The sequence below is a fragment of the Mauremys mutica genome, chromosome 13 (assembly GCF_020497125.1).
Source record: "Mauremys mutica isolate MM-2020 ecotype Southern chromosome 13, ASM2049712v1, whole genome shotgun sequence".
Lineage (NCBI taxonomy): Eukaryota > Metazoa > Chordata > Testudines > Geoemydidae > Mauremys > Mauremys mutica.
This window is the reverse complement of record NC_059084.1, coordinates 48,274,823-48,289,790: the sequence shown is the minus strand read 5'-3', so window position 1 is coordinate 48,289,790 and position 14,968 is coordinate 48,274,823. Positions and strand designations below refer to the sequence as shown.

General features: G+C 52.5%; 1 gene segment (V, D, J or C); it reads left to right on the top strand.

Annotated features, from left to right (window-relative positions):
* Window positions 1-856: 856 nt before the first annotated feature.
* Window positions 857-14,331, top strand: LOC123347523. The segment is given in 2 exon segments: window positions 857-1,288; window positions 14,236-14,331. Coding segments are annotated over 2 exon segments (528 nt in total).
* The last annotated feature ends 637 nt before the right edge of the window (window positions 14,332-14,968 follow it).

The window sequence follows — 14,968 nt, the reverse complement described above, 5'->3', positions numbered from 1 at the left end:
TGGGGCCCAAAAGATGACTCCCAGGCCCAATCACAACAATAAGAATAAATTATTATTATTTATTTATTATTATTGACGATAACATCATAACTGAATAGCAGTGATTCAGGACTCCGAGATTTTATCGCAGGTGCTAGTATGCCCCAAATTGAGATAATATATTAGCTCCTCACAATGTTTAATGTAGTTGCTTTCACAATACCGCTGTGAGACAGGGAGATGCTGCTGTCCCCTTGCCAGAGATGAGGAACTATCCAGAACGATTATATAAAATATTTGCTGGTAAAGTTTGAGAATGCGCCAAAGATGATGATGAGGAGGAGGAGGAGGATGAAGATGATGGTGATTGATAGGTGGCCTAGAAGCCCTTGACTGTCATTGCCAGGACTGCAGCTTCCTTTCTTCCTTTCTCTCTTTTATGCTACAATCCCCCCCCCCCCTCCTTCCTTCCTCTCCTCCTGCTCTGCCAGCCCCTTTCCGGAGCATTCCAGGACCAGGTTCCCATTGTGCAGGACTCCAGAGAAACACATGGGGCCTGATGTGATCCCAGCCGCTAACAAAAATCCCCTTGGATTTGATGGGATTTGGGTCGCAGCGCTACACACGTTGGCACAAATCTCCCCCTTCTCCTGGAACCGGAGGGCGAGAAATGAGATCAGCCAGGGAAGGAGTTTGTGCGTGTGTTATAAGGAGCGGGATATGCAAATCAGGGTGACAGTTTCCTGTTTAAATCTGTCTCTGTCTCTGCCCAGGCTGCAGCCAGAGACACAATCCGCAGCCCCTGGGTCTGTGCAGTGACCAGCCAGTCCCTGCGAACTTTCCCCTCCAGCATCCGGGACAATGAGGCTCTGGCTCCATGTACTGCTCCTTGCAGTGGCTTTGGAAGGTATTTTCTCCCCTCGCACCCATTCGCGGGGCAGGGGAACAGTCTATTGTTACTCTTAATACTAATGCGAATTACATTATCTCTCTATTCCCAGGTGTCCGGTCCCAGGTGCAGCTGGTGGAGTCCGGAGGGGATGTGAAAAAGCCCGGAGACTCTCTCCGCCTCTCCTGCAAAGCCTCCGGGTTCACCATCAGCAGCTACGGGATGAGCTGGGTCCGGCAGGCTCCCGGGAAGGGGCTGGAGTGGGTTTCAAGCACTTACCGGGAAGTATGGAACCGCTATTACTACGCAGACTCAGTGAAAGGCCGATTCACCATCTCCAGGGACGATTCCAACAACCTGGTGCATTTGGACATGACCGGCCTGAAGCCCGAGGACACCGCCCGGTATCACTGTGCGAGAGACACACAGTGCGGGGAAGCCGGGCTGAGCTCAGACAGAAACCTGCCCTCGCTGGCTAAGCACAAACTCTCCGCTGGGGGGCGCTGCAGTTCTACAGCTCGCAGCGCAGAGACCGTGAGCGAGAAAACTCCGGTCCGCAGCTGCCTGCCTGTGACTCCCCCACACAGACACAGACACAGACACGGACTCACCGCCCTGTTAGCAGAGACCAGCCCGCAGCTTCCCCTTGTGCCCGACACGCTCTGTGCCCCTCGCTCCGCCCCTCCCCGCCTTTCCGACATTAAAGCGAGGCCGTTAAAGTAAAGCCAGGCGGAGGGTTTCCAGCCTGCCCTAGAGATACGGACACCTCATGCCTATTCTAACCCCTCGGGAGCGCTAGAAAACCGCAGCCCGGGCAGACAGGTTTGAATTCTGGAAGGAGCCTACGGGCGCTGGAGAGCGACCTGCCAGGGGCTTTCATTCGATGTGTGTTCAGGGCTAGATCCACAAGGTGAATTCAGCACCTACCTGCCGCCTTATGTGCCCAAATCGGACATGCCACCGAGACCTTCAAAGCCGGCCCCCTGTAGGCACCGAAATCCCCTAGGCGCCTGGCGGGGAGATGTGCTGGGCAGAGAGAGCAGGAAAGCGAGTCACTGCACAGCCCGGGGGTCAGGACAGTCTCTGGGACTCAGGAGGAGACTCAAGTCCCTGCTCTAATGAGTCCTTAATTACTTATACCTATTGGGTTCCGGGAAGTGGGAGGGCAGAAGCCCCTCCACTGCTAAAGGATCCCCCCCCCCAGCCTAAGGGGAGGATCTACAGGACCTCAGAACCCAACTGATTTCAGGGGCAACTAATGAAAGAACAGGGACAGGAGTGCGGTCAGAGGGTCAAAAGGAGGGAGCCTGACGGGGACACCGAGCAGAGAGCCCCGGACAGTGCCCACTGCTCCTCGAAGGCGTCAAGGGAGCCAGCGGACGCCGCCCAGAGGAACTCCGCCCGGATACGTGAACGGACAGAGGATTGGAAACAAGCCCCACAGTCACAGGAGTCTCCATTGGCCAACCGCCTCTCCCTGGTTGCGTAGATGGCCAGTTTGGCCAGGGCAAGGAGGAGGTTGACCAGGAGGTCCCGCGACTTCGTGGGGCCACGGATAGGGAGTGCATGGAGAAGGAGGTGAGGGGAAAAGTGCAGCCAGAAATGCAACAGTATATTGGTGAGGAGCCGGTATAGGGGCTGCAACCTGGCGCACTCTAAGTAAACGTGCACCAGGGTCTCCCTCGCGCCGCAGAAGGGGCAGGTGTCTGGGACAGGGGTAAACCGCGCCAAGTACACACCTGTGCTCATGGCCCCATGAAGGAGCCACCAACTGATATCCCTGGTGGGCCTCAGGACCAGGGTGGAGTAGAGGCTGGCCCACTGGGGATCCTCACCCTCAAGAGGTGGCAGAAGGTCCCACCACTTTGTGTCAGGATGGGACACAAGGGTGAGGAAGTGAAGGGTGTGGAGCACGAGCAGGTAGAGATGTTTCCTCGTCGCGGTTTGGAAGCGGACCGGTTGCAGTTCGTGCAGCTGGCTTGCGGAGAAGGGGCGGAACGGCCGGTCAGGTCCACGGGGCAGGGGCCCGATGAAAAGGTCCGGAGGGCTCGGGGTGGGGGGCGGGCGGGGCGTGCCCTTGTGCAGGACCCAGTCGAGGTAGGCCCGAGCAGCGGGCAGCAAAGTGGCCTTCACCTCCTGTAGTACGTGCCGGGGAGTACAAGGTCTGGAGAGCCCCATACGCCGAGTGAGCGTCAGGGGATCCAGCCAGTCTCCCCGGTTCCTTTAATTACTTATAGCAAGTGAAATAGCCTTGCAACAGCCATGTCCCCTTGTGATCTTTGCCCTTAATGTATCAATTCCTAGAACCCTCCCCTGAAAATTCCATCTTAAATAACGTCACTCACACCCCAGAAAACATACACCGAGGGAAAGAACTAGAGAGAGCAGCGTGCGAGGAGAGAAATGAAGCTGAGCTTGCTATTGTGGCTGGCAGTGATCATTCCAGGCAGATGTAGGGAACAGACAGTGACACCCTTATGCTGACTAGTACATCACATTGTGAATAACCCGTCTGGTGGGAGAAAATATTAGCCGGTGTTTAGGTATTTCTCTATGATTCAGTAACATGGGACAAATCTTCCCCGGCCTTATATAACCCATGGTGCCACTCACAGATCCAGTGAGCTGCTGTCTTCCTTAAGGACCCTCCAGCCCCACCACTCAGATTTTACAAACCAGCCTCTGCAAAGGTTCGTCCACCCCTAAAGGAAACTGAGCCCGGCATCTGAGCACACTGCCTCTCACCCGGGAGATAATACTCACTGCATGACTGAGCTGAGTCCCGCACCAAGGCAGCTTTTGGGCTTCGAGTTTCAGAACAACAGAGGGGATCCTGACCACCAAATTCCACAATTTTTAAGATGCTGGTATAATACTGCTAAATAATAATTCTGCCTGCTAATCCAGCATTGCTAGACAGAGTTCAATATACTTTCTCCAATTTTCCTAGAAGAAGAAGAAGTTTTCAGACCTTAGTAGTACTAACACTGAGCATCAGAAACCCGCTTGGCTGCCTTTATCTACCCGTTACTGTGCAGTGCATGGCGGATGTCCATAGATCGCTTTCCCATAGTGCTCAGCACCAAACAGAGACTCAGCACAGCTGGGAATTTATTTCCTGGTCTGCCACTTATTTCTTTGGTGATCTTGAGCAAATCACGTCATTTCCACATGCCTCAGTTTCCCCTTGGACAAAAATTGGGGATAATGCGGCTTATGTCCTTTGTAAAACGCTCGGCAACGTCTGGAAGAAAGCAACTGTGCAGGAAATAGTTTTCATCTCACCCAGCTCATGCGGAAATGACAGTGAGTCTTTGACAGGCTCAGGCCCTCACTAATATTGGGCAAAATCCTTCGCCAATACTCATTATAGTCAGTCAGATTTGGTATTTTACCCACACCAATGAATCTGCCCAGGATTCTTCTACTAATCTGCAAGCTCCCAGAGTTTTCTTCTTTAAGTCACAGCTCCTGATCTTCTGAAGGAAGCATCTTTTTCATCTAATTAGCTCTGTTCTAGTGATCAGTCCATTGCCACTTGTAAAGACATCTACAATTGACATTTCAAGAAACAACTAACAATTTTGCGGACTCAGGGTTATGAACACAGGGCCTGACACAGCTCACGTTGCTCTCAAGAGGAAGGTTTCTATGGCGTTGGGAAGGGTTTTGCGTCAGGCTCTAAAATAATGTGAGATGTTTTCCTTATACTAGACATTTTTTGCCCAAGTTAATCAAGTCCCTCGACCAGCTGTTTTCTCATGGGAAGGAATATCCAGCAGTTGCTGCATCGGGGAAGAGCCCAGGGTCAAATGAAGGCAAGGGAGGCCGCACCCATTCCATTCATGTCAGTGATCTTTTCAGCACACCCAGACTAACAGATTTTTTTGTCTTAGATACACATCTGTCTGCCCTCCCTCAGTCACCATCATATCTGAGCACCTCATACTTTTTATCGCATCTATCCTCAGTACACCCCGGTGAGGCAGGATCAGCCACACACCCAGGTCAATATACAACAGAAGCTGCCCAGGACATGCCTTGGAGGTTTTAGGAGCATTAAACCGATTTAATGCCACACCCGTCCACACTAAGAGGCCCTTTATATCGATATAAAGGGCTCTTTAAACCGGTTTCTGTACTCCTCCCTAATGAGGGCAGGTCTACACTAAGGGCGGGGGTCGAACTAGGGTATGCAAGTTCAGCTATGGGAATAGCGTAGCTGAACTCAAAGTACCCTAGTTCGAACTACTTACCCATCCAGACGCCGTGGGATCGAAGTCCGCGGCTCCAAGGTTGACTCCGCCACTGCCGTTTGCAGTGGTGGAGTTCCGGAGTCGACCGGAGCACGCGGGGAGTTCGAACTATCGTGTCCAGATTAGACGCGATAGTTCGAACTCCGAGAAGTCGAACTCATCGCGTCGACCCGGCAGGTAAGTGTAGACTAGCCCTATGAGGAGTAGCGCTGATATCAGAATTTCCATATAGGATTAGGGTTAGTGTGGCCGCAAATCAACGGTATTGGCCTCCGGGTGGTATCCCACAGTGCATCACTGACCACTCTGGACAGCAATCTGAACTCGGATGCAGTGGCCAGGTAGACAGGAAAAGCCCCGCAAACTTTTGAATATTTCCTGTTTGCCCAGCGTGGAGCTCCGATCAGCACGGGTGGCGATGCAGTCCGAAATCAAAATCCAAAAAGAGCTCCAGCATGGACCGTACGGATGTGATCGCTGTATGGGCAGGCAAATCTGTTCTATCAGAGCTCCGTTACAGAAGACAAAATTCCAAAGCATTTTTTAAAAATCTCCAGACAGACGCCACAGCAGGGACTCAGCACACTGCTGCATGACAAGCGTAACAGAAAGCCAAAGAATCAAATGGACACTCATGGACTGGAGGACTCAAGCTATCCCACAGTTCCTGCAGTCTCTGAAAAGTATTTGTATTCTTGGCTGAGCTCCAAATGCTTCTAGGGTCAAAAACAGTGTCCGCGGTGGGTCAGGGCATAGCTCGGCAATTTACGCACCCCCCCACCCGCCCCCAGAAGTGAAAGGGAAAACAATCCTCTCGACTCTTTTACATGTCACCCTATCTTTACTGAATGCTGCAGATAGATGCGATGCTGCAGCACACAACACCAACATCCTTGCTTCCCCCCACCATGGGTGGCTGATGGTACAATAAGACTGATATCTGTCATCATCATCAGCCTATTGGTATATAGGGCAGTGCAAAAGGAGTGGTAACTATGCAGACTACCATCCGTGAGGTCTATCAAGGGTGCCTGGCCCTAATTTTTCCTGGTAGATGGTACAGTATGGCTGGTAACTGTCCTCATCATAGCAACAGGGGCCTGAGCTCCATCAGCCCCCACCCTTCATGTGTAAAGAAAAGATTCAATTGCCCCTGGACTAGCAGAGGGATGCTGGGCTCTTCTCCTCCACACTCCTTAATATCCTGTCTGGACTATCATAGCAGCTGGAGGCTGCCTTCCACTCACTTCTCACTAACTAGTCACTGTGTGTTATTCCTGCATTCTTTATTACTTCATCACACACGTGGGAGGACAATGCTACGGTAGCCCAGGAAGGCTGGGGGAAGAATGGAATCAACAGGTGGGGTTGTTGCAGGAGCAACCCCCTGTGAATAGCATACAGCTCATAATTTCTGCAGGATCTGACACAGAGCAGGTGTGCTCTCTGGTTCTATGATACAGTGGTTCTCTAGTACACTTGCCCATATTCTAGGCAGGACTGATTCTATTTTTAGATACCAAAAAGGAGGAATTGACTTACAGAGTCATTCCCAATTTTGGCTTTTGCACCCCTGGCTAATCTCAGCCAGGGGCACTTATGACAGCAGCAAATAGTGCAGTGCAAAAGGACTGGTAACCATGATCATCTTATTACCAATTTATGGTAATGGCTGGTAACCATCTCTGCTATCATGCAAAAGCATGCTGCTGTGTAGCGCTGCTGAATCACCTCTGTCAGCGGCATCTAGTACACATACGGTGACAGTCACAAAAGGCAAAACAGGCTCCATGATTGCCATGCTATGGCATCTGCCAGGGCAATCCAGGGAAAAAAGCCGCAAAATGCTTGTCTGCCGTTGCTTTCCCAGAGGAAGGAGTGACTGACGACATTTACCCAGAACCGCCCACGACAATGATTTTTGCCCCATCAGGCACTGGGATCTCAACCCGGAAATTCCAAGGGGCGGGGGAGGCTGCGGGAACTATGGGATAGCTACGGAATAGCTACCCACAGTGCAACACTCCAGAAATCGACACTAGCCTCGGACCATGGACGCACACCACCGATTTAATGTGTTTAGTGTGGCCGCGCGCACTCGATTTTATACAATCTGTTTTGCTAAACTGGTTTATGTAAATTCGGAATAATCCCGTAGTGTAGACGTACCCTCAGACTCATAGGACAGCGTCTGTCGGTGTAAACGGGACAAGCGAATTGGGGTTCACATCAGACCCAATGGATGGAGCGAATTGCTCCTGGGGCCAAATCCTCCACTGGTGTAAAGTCACCGCAGCTGCTTCTGTTAGACTCAAGTTACTCCGGATTTACACCCAGGGCCGGCTCCAGACCCCAGCACACCAAGCGCTCGCGGCAGGGCGGCAGTCGGCTCCGGCGGACCTTCCGCAGTTAAGCCTGCAGAAGCTCCACGGGAGCCCCGGGACCAGCGGACCTCAGCAGGCACATCTGCAAGAGGTCCCCCAGAGCCGCGGGACCGGCAACCGGCAGCGCGCCTCCCGCAGCGTGCCACCGTGCTTGGGGCGGACGGATTCCTAGAGCCGCCCCTGCCACCGTCATCGTCTGAGCATCGTTCAGTGTAACTGTCTATGGAAAATTCCCTGAGAACATTTCCCTCCACCCCACCCCGTTTCTCTCTCTCTCTCTCACTCTCTCCAGTGTGTGTGAATGAGGGTGGGGATATGAAAGGGAACATGAGTGATCATGGGAATGGAGATCTGTGTTTCAGCGTGAACGCTGCTACTTGTCTGAAAGTCAGTGGGAATGGGAATATTTTGTTGTTGTTTTTGTTACTATATCTGTCAATATTAAATCCTGGGGATGGTTTAGAAACAGGTAACGTTCATGTCACACAAGTTCTTTAAACACAACCAGGAGAAAGCTTCTGTCTACACTTCATTGCTTATTAATAATTAACTAAGTAAATGATCTTGATGATGATGCTCAGCAGTGATAGATTTGGTGCTGCTTGTGGTCCTAGCGCAGGGGTGGGCAACCTTTTTGGCCCGAGGGCTACATTGGGATATGGAAATCTAGAGTGGGGCCAGAAATTAGGAATTCAGGGTGTGGGAGGGGGTGAGGAGCAGGGGAGTGGGGTGCCAGGTGGTGGGGGGGTTCAGGCTCTGGCAGGGAGTGCAGGCTCTGGGGTGGGGCTGGGGATGAGGGGTTTGGGGTGGAGGAGGGTGCTTCGGACTGGGATCGAGGGGTTCGGAGGGTGGGAGGGGGGATCAAGCCTGGGGCTGCCCCACTACGCATAGGAACCAGACCCCTGACCCGTCTTCCAAGAAGGAGGATGCTAGGCAGAGATGGGCTCCACCTCACGAAGAGAGGGAAGAGCATCTTTGCAAGCAGGCTGGCTAACCTAGTGAGGAGGGCTTTAAACTAGGTTCACCGGGGGAAGGAGACCAAAGCCCCGAGGTAAGTGGGGAAGTGGGATATCGGGAGAAAGCACAAGTAGGTGAGTGCAAGAGGGGAGGGCTCCTGCCCCATTCTGGGACAGCAGGACGATCAGTGAGTTATCTTACATGCCTATACACAAATGCAAGAAGCCTGGGGAACAAGCAGGGAGAACTAGAAGTCCTGGCACAGTCAAGGAATTATGATGTAATTGGAATAACAGAGACTTGGTGGGATAACTCACATGACTGGAGTACTGTCATGGATGGATATAAACTGTTCAGGAAGGACAGGCAGGGCAGAAAATGTGGGGGAGTTGTGTTGTATGTAAGAGAGCAGTATGACTGCTCAGAGCTCCAGTATGAAACTGCAGAAAAACCTGAGAGTCTCTGGATTAAATTTAGAAGTATGAACAACAAGGGTAATGTCGTGGTGGGAGTCTGCTACAGACCACCAGACCAGGGGGATGAGGTGGACGAGGCTTTCTTCCAGCAACTAACAGAAGTTGCTAGATCACAGGCCCTGGTTCTCATGGGTGACTTTAATCACCCCGATATCTGCTGGGAGAGCAATACAGCAGTGCACAGACAATCCAGGAAGTTTCTGGAAAGTATAGGGGACAATTTCCTGGTGCAAGTGCTGGAGGAACCAACTAGGGGAAAAGCTCTTCTTGACCTGCTGCTCACAAACAGGGAAGAAATAGTAGAGGAAGCAATAGTGGATGGGAACCTGGGAGGCAGTGACCATGAGATGGTTGAGTTCAGGATCCTGACACAAGGAAGAAAGGAGAGCAGTAGAACAGAGACCCTGGACTTCAGAAAAGCAGACTTCGACTCCCTCAGGGAACTGATGGGCAAGGTCCCCTGGGAGAATAACATGACGGGGAAAGGAGTCGAGGAAAGCTGGCTGTATTTTAAAGAATCCTTATTGAGGTTGCAGGAACAAACCATCCGATGTGTAGGAAGAAAAAGTAAATATGGCAGGTGACCAGCTTGCTTAACAGTGAAATCCTTGCTCGTATTAAACACAAAAAAACAGCTTACAAGAAGTGGAAGATTGGACAAATAACCAGGGAGGAATATTAAAGTATTGCTCAGGTATGCAGGAGTGAAATTAGGAAGGCCAAATCACACTTGGAGTTGCAGCTAGCCGGAGATGTTAGGAGTAACAAGAAGGGTTTCTTCGGGTATGTTAGCAACAAGAAGAAAGTCAAGGAAAGTGTGGGCCCCTTGCTAAATGAGGGAGGGAACCTAGTGACAGAGGATGTGGAGAAAGCTAGTGTACTCAATGCTTTTTTTGCCTCTGTCTTCACAGACAAGGTCAGCTCCCAGACAGCTGCACTCTGCAGCACGGTATGGGGAGGAGGTGACCAGCTCTCTGTGGAGAAAGAAGTAGTTCAGGACTATTTAGAAAAGCTGGACGAGCACAAGTCCATGGGGCTGGATGCGCTGCATCCGAGGGTGCTAAAGGAGTTGGCCGATGATATTGCAGAGCCATTGGCCATTATCTTTGAAAAATCATGGTGATCGGGGGAGGTCCCGGATGACTGGAAAAAAGCTAATGTAGTGCCCATCTTTAAAAAAGGGAAGAAGGAAGATCCAGGGAACTACAGGCCAGTCAGTCTCACCTCAGTCCCTGGAAAAATCATGGAACAGGTCCTCAAGGAATCAATTCTGAACCACTTAAAGGAGGGGAAAGTGATCAGGAACAGTCAGCATGGATTCACCAAGGGCAAGTCATGCCTGACTAACCTAATTGCCTTCTATGATGAGATAACCGGCTCTGTGGATGAGGGGAAAGCAGTGGATGTGCTATTTCTGGACTTTAGCAAAGCCTTTGATACAGTCTCCCACAGTATTCTTGCCAGCAAGTTGAAGAAATATGGGCTGGATGAATGGACGGTAAGGTTGATAGAAAACTGGCTAGATGGTCGGGCTCAACGGGTAGTGATCAATGGTTCCATGTCTAGATGGCAGCCAGTATCAAGTGGAGTGCCCCAAGGATCGGTGCTGGGGCCGGTTTCGTTCAATATCTTCATTAACGATCTGGAGGATGGTGTGGACTGCACCCTTAACAAGTTTGCAGATGACACTAAACTGGGAGGAGTGGTTGATATGCTGGAGGGTAGGGATAGGATACAGAGGGACCTAGACAAATTAGAGGATTGGGCCAAAAGAAATATGATGAGGTTCAACAAGGACAAGTGCAGAGTCCTGCACTTAGGACGGAAGAATCCCATGCACTGCTACAGACTAGGGACCGAATGGCTGGGCAGCAGTTCTGCAGAAAAGGACCTAGGGGTTACGGTGGACGAAAAGCTGAATATGAGTCAACAGTGTGCCCTTGTTGCCAAGAAGGCTAATGGCATTTTGGGTTGTATAAGTAGGGGCATTTCCAGCAGATCGAGGGATGTGATCATTCCCCTCTATTCAGCACTGGTGAGGCCTCATTTGGAGTACTGTGTCCAGTTTTGGGCCCCACACTACAAGAAGGACGTGGATAACTTGGAAAGAGTCCAGCGGAGGGCAACAAAAATCATTAGGGGGCTGGAGCATATGACCTATGAGGAGAGGCTTAGGGAACTGGGATTGTTTAGTCTGCAGAAGAGAAGAATGAGGGGGGATTTGATAGCTGCATTCAACTACCTGAAAGGGGGTTCCAAAGAGGATGGACCTAGACTGTTCTCAGTGGTAGAAGATGACAGAACAAGGAGTAATGGTCTCAAGTTGCAGAGGGGGAGGTTTAGGTTGGACATTAGGAAAAACTTTTTCACTAGTAGGGTGGTGAAGCACTGGAATGGGTTACCTAGGGAGGTGGTGGAATCTCCTTCCTTAGAGGTTTTTAAGGTCAGGCTGGGATGATTTAGTTGGGTTTGGTCTGCTTTGAGCAGGGGGTTGGACTAGATACCTCCTGAGATCCCTTCCAACCCTGAGATTCTATGATTCTATGACCCTGCTCCCCAGTTGGAGCACCAGAGTGGGGCAAGCCCCAGGCCCTGCTCCCCAGTGGGAGCTAATGGGCCAGATTAAAACAGTTGGTGGCTGCAGGGCCGGATTTACTTTTTGTGGGCCGAGTGCCAAACATATTTGTGGCCCCCATTGCGGAAATAGGGCATGTGACGGGGGGTGGGCCACAGAGCGAGGGGCCGGTTGGGGGCAATGAGGCACAGGGCGGTGGGAGTGGCCCCACTCAGCCCAGCACAAGGGCACTGTTTACAAACCCCAAACTGCTAGACTCACACTGGCCCACCCAGCCCTGAGCTGCCAGCATGCCCCTTCCACACTGCCCCGGGCCCAGTGCCCGCCCCTTATGCCAGTGACCCCTCACCCAGAGACTCTCCCCCGCAGATCCCTATGCCCAGCACCCCCTGCCTAGAGACCTCTCCCCTCACATCCCACCACAACTACACAGCACCCTGCACAAACATACCCCTGCCCAGCTCCCCCACCCGCAGATCCCCTACTGTCCAGCAGTCCACCATCACGGCGGTACAACACCCCATATTCCTGAGGGATTCTGCATCAATTTCTGTGCATAATATTTTAAAATTCTGCAGTTTTATTTTTTTTACCATAAATAAATGTGGAAGCTTCACCATGGCAGTGGGGAGCTCAGGCCACTGAGGTGGGAGATCCCTGCAGCCTCTCCCACCCCCCGGACAGGGACTTGGCAGTGAGGCTGAACCTGACCCTGACCAGCACAAGGGCCAGGCCTGCCCCAGAAACACCCTGGGGCCCTGCCCCTTTTGTGCCAGGCACCCCCAGATATGGGCAGGGAGGCTCAGCCCAGCAGCAGGGTCCCAGCACAGAGGGACTTAGTGTGGGGGTATCTAGATAGGGATAAGATGGTTCTGGGGGGGGAGGTAAGGGGGCAGTCTGGGTGCAGGCAGCTCAGTGGGGGATCTGGATGCACAGGGAGGTGCCAGGTGCAGGGGCAATGGGAGTCTGCAGGGGGGACCAAGTGAAAGTGTTGGAGCTCACAGGGGGAGGGATCTGAGGGCAGGGGAGGTGGGGTTGTTGTACTTAAAGTGCTGCACAGGATCTTTTCAGGGGGAATAAGGCAAACGTCACATTCATTGGTAATACATGTATCAATCAACACTGTATCCTATGCATATGATCTATATTACACTCATGCATCACATACAAACACACAAACACTCTGTCTTGTTGTTGTTACCAACTAGTTGCTTCCCTTAACTTCACTAGCCAGGTGAGTTAGATGGGGGGTGGGGTGGAGCCAGGCTTCTCCCAATCTGGATCAATGCTCCCATGTTGACAAGACCCAGGGTCCTCTGCAAGACACCTCACATTTATAGCAGCTTCCCTGTCATGCAAATCTGCACCAGATTCAAAATTTGTGTCCGTTGGTCCTTTTGTGCTGCTTCCTTCTGGGTGTTTGTCCCAAATACCGTTCAAAGAAGGTGATTCCAAAAGAAGTTGCTTGATTCTCAACCCCCCTTCGCCCGCCTGAGGCCATCAACCGTCTGCTCGTCTTCAGTGAGCCCACTAGACAAGTTTGACTGTCCCTGGGGCTGGCTTCCATCCCCTCTCCAACCAGCTGTCTGGAGGTGCTGCCTTCATCGCCTTGCTCATTCACACCTCATTCATTCAACACGGCAATTGATTAAGGGAGTGTGGGGAGGGGGAATCTTATTCTACTCCCAGCAAAAAGTCATTTTTCTTCTAGTTTAACTATCCATGGGGGCTATACGTTTCACCAGGGCTTAGCACAAAGTTTTCTCAGATACAAAGTCCCTATAGCAAAGGACTTGATACAAAGTTGTATGAAAATAGATTAATACCGGTTATACGAAGAGGCATGATACAAAGTCATATGAAAGTTATGTGACGATGCTTAATACAGAGATTTATCTACAGGGTTCATTTGGGTGGGGGTCTAGGTGTAGGTGGTTGGGGGTCAGTGGGGTGGGTATCCAGGGGCTCATCAGCGTGGTACAAGATGCAGGGGAGGTGGGGCTTGTCAGGGTGAGGGTTTGATGGGCCTGCTTAACAGGAGCCCCAGCTGCTGCCAAGGGGATCCACATGCTGGACCCCCCTTTCCCCTATCCCAGGGATCAGTAACCTTCAGCACATGGCCCATCAGGGTAAGCCCCCTGGATGGCCAGGCTGGTTTGTTTACTTGCCGTGTCCACAGGTCCGGCAGATTGCGGCTCCCACTGGCTGTGGTTTGCTGCTCCAGGCCAATGGGGGCTGCGAGAAGCTGCAGCCAGCACATCCCTCATCCTGCAGCCCCCGTTGGCCTGGAGCCACAATCTGCCGAACCTGTGGATGTGGCAAGTAAACAAACTGGCCCGGCCCAACAGGGGGCTCACCCTGGCGGTCTGTGTGCCGAAGTTGCCGATCCTGCTCTATCCCCTTCTCTTCCCCATCCCATGCCCCTTCTCCACCACTCCATCTCCTCCCCATCCCACCCCCTTCCTTCCCCGCTGCCTCTGCCCCCCTGCCCCACCACGGGCACTCACTGTTGTACAAGACGAAGGGTGGCTCCCGGCACACAGAAGGGAGCTCAACCAGCACTAGGACCCAGAAGCGGGTGTCCAGCTGCAAAGTCCCGGGAGCTGGGCAGCACCTTCTTTTTCAGCCTGACCTGCAGCCCTGCAGTCAGAGTAGGTCTGCTCGATCCACCCCCCTCCCCAAGGCCCCGCCCCGCCTCTTCTCCGCCTCCTCTCCCCAGGTGAGCGTGCTGCGGCTGTGCTCACCCTCGCCCGCCCGCAAACAAACAGCTGATCGACAGCCGGCAGGGGGAAGGCGGGAACGCAGCAAGCTGTGAGAGGAGGCAGCGGAGGGGGAGCTTGGCTGCCCTACTGCAGCAGGAGCCTCAGTGCCAGGAGCACCAAGCTTCTGCCCCCCGCAGGAGAGGGGGGGGCTCAGAAGAGTGGCCTGGACCGGGTCCCCCTTGAGTGCGGGCCCGGCTCCATGACGCCAGTGGCTCCATGGTAAATCTGCCATTGGGTGGCTGGATCTGGCCCACGGGCTGTAGTTTGCCCACCTCTATCCTAGCGCCTGTTCTGTTCATTCCCTCTGGGGCACCTGGCACTGGCCACTGTCGGAGACAGGACACTGGGTGGGATGCACCTTTGGGCTGACCCAGTCTGGCCCTTCTTATGTTCCTAATTACAGTCTGGGCTCCCATAGTCCTAAGCACGGTACATACACAGACCATAAAACCCTCTCTCAGTCCCACCGAGTTTACAACCGAGTGTAAATGGGAAGTGGCCTGTGACTGGGAACAGGATAGAAACACGAATATAAATATCAGCCCGCAGGATCATCTTCCTTCACTGTAGCTCGGATCCTCCTTCGCACTGCCCCTAAAGAAACATTCCCAGACACGCCGCTCTCGGCCCATTAATACCAGAGAGGGTCCACGGCGAAACCTTAATTCTGCCCTCAGACTCCCGCTTCGC